Source organism: Sinocyclocheilus grahami, unplaced genomic scaffold (genome assembly GCF_001515645.1).
Source record: "Sinocyclocheilus grahami isolate Dianchi unplaced genomic scaffold, SAMN03320097.WGS_v1.1 scaffold645.1, whole genome shotgun sequence".
Classification (NCBI taxonomy): domain Eukaryota; kingdom Metazoa; phylum Chordata; class Actinopteri; order Cypriniformes; family Cyprinidae; genus Sinocyclocheilus; species Sinocyclocheilus grahami.
Window position 1 is genome coordinate 174,694 of NW_015505824.1, and position 7,493 is coordinate 182,186.

Here is a 7,493-nt window from a genome sequence, read left to right on the forward strand (position 1 = left end):
ACAAAACAATTTGTGACCCTGGACCACAAAACCAGTCATAAGGATTAATTTTTTGAAATTGAGGTTTATACAACATCTGAAAGCAGAATAAACAAGCTTTCCACTGATGTATGGTTTGTTAGGATAGGACAATATTTGGCCGAGATACCAACTATTTGAAAATCTGGAATCTGAGGGTGCAAAAAAATCTAAATATTGAGAAAATCGCCTTTAAAGTTGTTCAAATCAAGTTCTTAGCAATGCATATTACTAATCAAAAATTAAGTTTTGATATATTTATGGTAGGATATTTACAAAACATCTTCATGGAACATGATTTTTGGCATAAAAGAAAAATCAATAATTTTGACCCATACAATGTATTTTTGGCTATTGCTACAAATATACCCCAGAGACTTAAGACTGGTTTTGTGCTCCAGGGTCACATTTTGTTTGATTTTATACAGCTTTTGTAAATAGAATCACCTTTAATTTGTGTGAATATTTATACAAATTATTTATGTGTTTTTATCAACAAAACATGTTTTTTTTTATTTTATCATTGAGGACGGTTCCATGTGGTTTACTAACCATGGTAATAAAAATTTTACCACATAATCTTGTGTCGATTTATTGAGGGACTGGTCGTGGTGTAGGATCCTCAAAGGTTCAAGACTTTGTCATTTTCATAAACAATCTCGCCTTTGATTATGACATATCTGATGAGCTCCTGATGGCCCCCGAACTGGTAGACCAGATGTTCCCACCTGCAACAGAGGGAAAGATCCCAAATTCTAACATCCTCCTTATCAAGTCCCATCAAGCACTCCAAAACCTTAATCCAAACCTGTTTATCTGAATATTAATAACTGATTTTATAGTGTTATTTTATCATCATTGATATACTATTATAGTTTTATTCATATTTTTTATTAGATTTTATTTTTATATCTTCTGTTTTCACTCATTTTAATTCTTTTGTTGTGTTTTTGTCATTTTTATTTGTTTTGTTTTTTTAATACGTCAAGAGTTTTCATTCATTTTTATTTATTCGTTTAAGTTCAATTAATTTGAGATATTTTAGTACTTAGTTGAACTAAACAAAACTGAGAAATGTTGATTTGGCCACTAGCTGAAATAAAATACGTTTTTTTATGTTTAACTTTATTTCAGTTAATGTTTATTTTATTTCAAATAACATTTTATATTTTAGTTTTAATTAACTATAATAACCCTGTTTTGTATATTGAACTATTTTTATGCCTTATTCCAACAACTTGTGAACATAACTATTCAGCAGTTGCCCTCGAAGATCCCTAGGTACTGTATGGATATGATCTAACCGTGGTGCATTGATGATCACAAGGTCTCCCTGTTTCCCAATTTCAAGCGACCCATGCATATGTGAACGGTTGAGAGCGTAGGCTGCATTTATAGTACTTGCAGCCAAAGCTTCTGGCATAGACATCTTCATCAGCACACCGGCCATAGGCTAATAAACAAACAATGAAATTGAGTGGTCAGGTGAAATTTCTACTGATAACTTTTGTTCAGAAAAGTTTTGAGTCTTATGGTCACCATTGAGCAGCAGTAGGCATTGGGGTTGAAGTCACTGCCAAGAGCCACTATTACTCCTGCATCAAGCATATCTCTTGCACGTGGTGGAGAAAGCCTTCCACAGACACAAGGAGAATCAAATCCCTATTTTATGGGAAAGACAAGACACGGTCAGTCTGAGGGGTGAGCACATTATCATTGTGGCTATTTACTGTAATATATAGGCATTGATGGGCAGGAGGACCGCTGATGTTTTAGCTTTTGCCATCGCAGCAATTCCATCACCTGTCACTTCTTCTAAATGGCTGATGGCTAAAGCGTCAAGTTCTGCCCCAAGCTATTAGATTGGAGGACAAAGAGGAGACACAGATGGTTTAAGAACAACACCATTTGAACAGTCAAGTATGTGTGTGCAAGAAAGTTCTTATTTCTGTGAGGCAAAGCTGAATTTTCAGCATCATTACTCCAGTCTTCAGTGTCACATTATCCTTTAGAATCATGATTCTAATATGATGATTTAGCAGTAGAATCAATTTTAGGACTGTAAAAACATGATACAAAAATGTGTATAAACTACGTCTACATATTTTGTATTTAAAAAAAACAGTTTAGACCAGCTTTACATATGGTAAAATCTTTTTGTAAAGACTGTACTTGGGCACTGCGTGGGCGCCGCAGTATGTTGCTGATATCCCGATTGGCAGTGAGTTTGTGGCTGAATTGATCACCCTCAGCATCTTGACTTCAGTGTCCAGCTCAAGACCATATCCACTCTTACACTTTGGTTCCAGCTCTCATCATGTGCTCCAGACGGCTCTTTAAACCATCTAATAGTTGTCGTTCGGTTGCTGAGCAAGTATGTGTCATTGTGAAATGGATTCCACCTCCTGCTTCATGCACTTCCATATATCTGCACACACAACAGGGCACAATGATAATGCTTCATCACATGTGTTAAGATGCTTTGATGTTTAAGATACTCATTCAGATAACTTCTCTGACACCAAGACTTAAAGATATATTCATTCAATTTTAAAAAATGCAAGAGGAGAGATAGATGGACTTAAATGAGAGCAAAAACTTCATGGCAAATTCGTGCACTCTGTCTCCGGCCCATACTGGATGTGTGTGTGCATCAACCAGACCTGAAACATGTGAAGATTCTTTCAGCGTTTTTTTTTTTTTTAAGGAATTGTCAACAGAAATGGTCAAACTTTTTATTTTGGGTGGTAGATGTAACACTTACCAGGGAGAACACACATGCCAGATGCATCCAGAACACTGTCAAACTTTGCTCCGTTGAACTGAGACTCAATGATGTCTGCCGGTCCAACAGCTTTTATTAGTCCATCACTACACACAAACACACGGCTAAATGACATACTATATACTTTCTTTTTTTCTTTGAGGACGTCCCCAAGAGAGATTTTTCTCATTTCTATATTTCATTCATATACAGTTACTACAAAAACTAAGTATTCTATCCTAAACATAAACTTACTATAAGAAATGGCTTATTGTTAACAAAGATACAATAAATGTGACATATAAGATATGCTAACGAAAAATGAATGTTTGCCAAATGTTTATTTGCATGCTGAATTCATCACACAATGAATAAGTGAAGACTTACTGTCCAGTCAGCACACTGCCATTCTCAACGACAGCCAGCGTCTGCATCCCATCTCTGGTAAGATACTTTTCACCATTTCTACAAACTAAGACCACTTGTGTAGCACTCGACTAAAAGTCTGATACTGCTTGCAGACATTGTTAGGTTAACTGTGGTGCAAGTGATTCAGAGCAGAGCTCAGGGATAAAAGAGTGGGTAAATATTAAGCCAAGCCAAAACTGGGTAACTTGGATGAAGGTCGGAAAGGAGCTCAACTTTAGATTCAGCCGATTTAGAAACAAATGTTATCTTCGTTGTTTCTTCCTGCACAGCTTACTTATTTCAAATGATAATTGTGTAAATTACATAATACAGCAAAAATAATAGTTATAAAAAACTTATTTTACTAGTATTAGCTTCGCCTCACTTCATCACACACACAAAATGTAACCTTTGTTTTCAAACAACGCGTAAAGCATTGCACTAGTTACAATAACAGTAAGAAATGTTTCTCCTTCTCTTGTCAGTGTAATTTCCCAGAACAAATCTGTCTAAAACCGAATGTTTTAGTTTATTTAAAATAGCAGGAGTGACTACTGGGGAACAGAATATGATTTTACATCCTCAGAAAGATTAATACCAAACTGTATAGGCTAAATTAATATTGAGATAAAACATTAATACATGTACAGTTTACTTTAATTAGAAATGTCATTGATAATTAATTCAAATTGATAATTTAGAAAATTAGAAATACTCTTAAAGTGAACTTTAGCATTCATGAACCACTTTACTATATTCACTATTATTACCAAGTGAAACTTGATATTCATTGATAATGAAAAAGACACAGTCCTTCTGTACTTATCTGGATAATTGGTATTACCAGACTGTATATGGCATTAAAACTCAGAATTAAAGTTGGCTAAAACACGAAATCTCATTCAAAGTCAAACAATATTTTTCTTTGGAATAACATGCACTTATGAATTGTTGCATTAAGTAAATAGGGTCCATTATAATTTCATGTTGACTTTAAATATTACAGCCAGCCAAAGAAATGACAACAAAAAACATACAAACAGCACAATTTATTTGTCATTGTGCCACCAATAACTTTTACAGTGTAAAAAATAACTAACCATTTTACAAGGAAAAGAGACATAAAACTGAGACAAACTGCAAATAACCAATAAATCATCCAATCTGATTAGAAAAAGAAATCAAGTCACTCTTCATTCTCTCATCTCGCCATCTTCTTCCTCTTCTTCTACTCCTCTTATGTACAAAACATTATTACACCTTCAGAAAAAGTCAACAAAATCATTATTATTTAAAACTAAGAATGCATTTTCTGATATTACAGAGTTGTAAATTGAGTTTCATTTGAAAACCTTACCTGACGAGCACCTCACCAAGATGACCCGCTAATGCTCCATCCACATATTCTTCTGTGTTGGCCAGCTACATATAATCAGAGAAACAGAGCTCAATTAACCCATATGGACTACTGACAACGTTCTGCTTAACCTATAGCGATCAATATAAACAGATGCAAGCATGGATTTAAATTTAACTGGCTATCATGCACGTTGTGACCCGCTACTTTGCTATGGATATCGTATATGTAGCTGATCAAAACACCAGCATCAATGACTGATAGGTTTATAAACGTGAATTATAATCAGACATGCCTGCATGTTCATGTAGCCATCCACCGACACCAGGTAGCCCTTGTACTCCATACCCCACTTCAGCTTCACCATCACAGGCTTTCCCGTGAGGCCGTTCAGAAAGGGCTTGGGGTTCAGCGGCAAACTCTGCAGAAAAGAGTTCAGTGTTAGATATTAACTCTAAAAAAAAAATTAATAATAAAAATTATACACACATACATACATATATATATATATATATATATATATAAAATGAAATTTCATATCATATTTTGGAATCAATCCTAAAATATTCTAATAGGAATTCTTTCCAACATAAAGCAAAAACCTGAACTTTTCTATCACAGTCCCAAAGTAAGCCTGTCACGATAACAACTTTTTGTTGTGCGATATATTGCCCCAGAAATAATTGATATATATATATATATATATAATGAAATTTCATATCATATTTTGGAATCAATCCTAAAATATTCTAATAGGAATTCTTTCCAACATAAAGCAAAAGCAAAGCAAAAACCTGAACTTTTCTATCACAAAAGTAATACTTTTATACCCAATTATACTTACCCAAAGTAAGCCTGTCACGATAACAACTTTTTGTTGTGCGATATATTGCCCCAGAAATAATTGCGATAAGCGATATTATTGTAATTTTAAAGACCATTTTATGCCACTGAATATATAATCATAATGTAACAGCATAATAATGCAAGAAGGCCTACACACTTCCAAATGACAACAAACTTTTAATTTTTAAAGAATATTTAGATCATGGAGATTAAGTATCAAAATATTAGATACCTTAAAAAACCTGAATAAATAGTAAATATAAATTTTTTAACAAAAAGTGCAGAGTAACAAGTAGAAAAAAAAAGACAAATGCACTTGTATGGAGATTTTTCCCTGACCTTCTTTTCTCTGTAAATTAAAGGTGCACACTATTGCTGAAAAACAATCACTACTCAGCAGTCAGATGTCCGTATGCACAAAGGCACAGATCCCTAAACAAGGCCATATCTGCAGATGAAACTTTTTTTGCAGAAGCATTTTTTTAATTTTAACTAGCACCTCATAACTACACGTTATGTACGAGAAGCTGCAAAAGACACAGGCGCAAGTGGAATGGACAAAACATGGTGACATTAATTTTCAAGTAAATATAATGGGCGATATATTGCGTCAGCAAAAATGATTGAGGTCACGTACATATATTGCGCGATAAGTCGATATATTGATTATTGCGACAGGCCTAGTCCCAAGTAAGAATCGGTCCTAAAATTCTTCTGTGCGATATCACAAAGGAATTCATATTCCAATAAAAAATAACTGGTCAATGAGAAAGACATTATTGCAATTAAATACAGGGTTCTTATGAAGATTTTACTATATACACACGATACAATTTTATTCTTAAGAGAACACGTTCCTTCTCAACATGAACTTAAGGTTACCGTCTTATGGTATTCTTGTTGGATTCCACTAGAATTAGTTAGTTGCGAAATGAACAGAGAAATACAACACACAGACCCTTAAGATTTTCTCACAAGGAAACCAAGCGAGCTTTCTACACAGATAGCATTTTAAACACTATCTAGGCAGCTGACCAGGTTGTAACTACGATATCAGTGTTCCTAGCAAAACATCTGATCACTAACTTACTGAAAACAACGTCCAGTCTACGTTCCAGATGCTAACACGCAGCCGCATTATCAGTTCACTCATGAATGAAAACCACCTCGCTCTTTTACAAAACCTCAAATATTAAGCCAAAAGTAAAAGTTTGTTGAACTTACCATGACTAGACTGCCAAAGTAGTATTTCAGGAGAAATTTTTAATTTATTTAAATAGCATAGGCTACGGCAGCACACTCGCACGCCTTGCCGCCGATTGAGGGAAGGACTCCGAGCGCACTTTGACCGCACGGCGGGAGAGAAGAGCGCGACTGCTCACAGCGCCACACGCAGCACTGGCGTGTAATAGCACCATGTAAGCACAGTGGGCCTGGATGGATAGTCTGGAATGAAATAGAATGCCTTTTACTATTTTTGTATAATTAAGTACGTGCATTTCTCAGTACCTACATTTAAAAAATAAAGAAATGAATAAATAAAATGCATGCAGTTAGGTCTTGCGCAGTTGATTCATCTTCTATCTAAAGACTTGTCCTGCAGGGTTTTGCATTTCATTACCATTTATTCAAAAGAGGCCATATTTGAAATGTTTACATGGCTGACAGGATGGATTAGATATGCCAAAGGATTCTTTACCAGGTCTATTGGCTGAAAGGAGGTAGATAGATAGATAGATTGATAGATAGATAGATAGATAGATAGATAGATAGATCGAGAGAGAGATAGATAGATAGACAGAATCTATTAATTTACTGTGTGTACACTCTAAAAAATGCTGGGTTAAGTATAACCCAGCTCTGGGTTAAAAAGGGACAAACCCAGCCGCTGGGTCAAAACAACCCAATAGCTGGGGTTGTCCCTTTTTAACCCAGCGCTGGTTATACTTAACCCAGCATTTTTTAGAGTGTACCTTCAGCACAAAATAAACTCTATGTAGATGAGTTATATGAATTGTTCCAGTGATGTGTTGGGTACTTTGTAAATGAATCAAAGCTTAGCCAAGCTGCCTGAAAGCCCACACGGCGGATTAGAACGGA

The 7,493-nt window shown here is 35.1% G+C and overlaps 1 protein-coding gene and 1 pseudogene across 2 annotated transcripts; both read right to left on the bottom strand.

The window, feature by feature from the left end:
* Positions 1–512: 512 nt before the first annotated feature.
* On the bottom strand, positions 513–3,627 carry LOC107558394 (probable imidazolonepropionase; annotated as a pseudogene).
* Positions 3,628–4,224: 597 nt separating this feature from the next.
* Positions 4,225–7,004, bottom strand: LOC107558408 (small nuclear ribonucleoprotein F-like). 2 transcript variants are annotated; one of them, XM_016242072.1, is made up of 5 exons: positions 6,907–7,004; positions 6,618–6,839; positions 4,843–4,968; positions 4,548–4,612; positions 4,225–4,450 (listed from the first exon to the last, which is right to left on the bottom strand). In XM_016242072.1, the coding sequence occupies exons 2-5, from the start codon at positions 6,618–6,620 to the stop codon at positions 4,384–4,386; spliced, it is 261 nt and encodes an 86-aa protein (XP_016097558.1). In that variant the 5' UTR covers positions 6,621–6,839; positions 6,907–7,004; the 3' UTR covers positions 4,225–4,383. The 2 variants fall into 2 exon arrangements, with proteins under 2 accessions (XP_016097558.1, XP_016097557.1); XM_016242071.1 differs by lacking the exons at positions 6,618–6,839; positions 6,907–7,004 and adding an exon at positions 6,484–6,546.
* Positions 7,005–7,493: the final 489 nt, after the last annotated feature.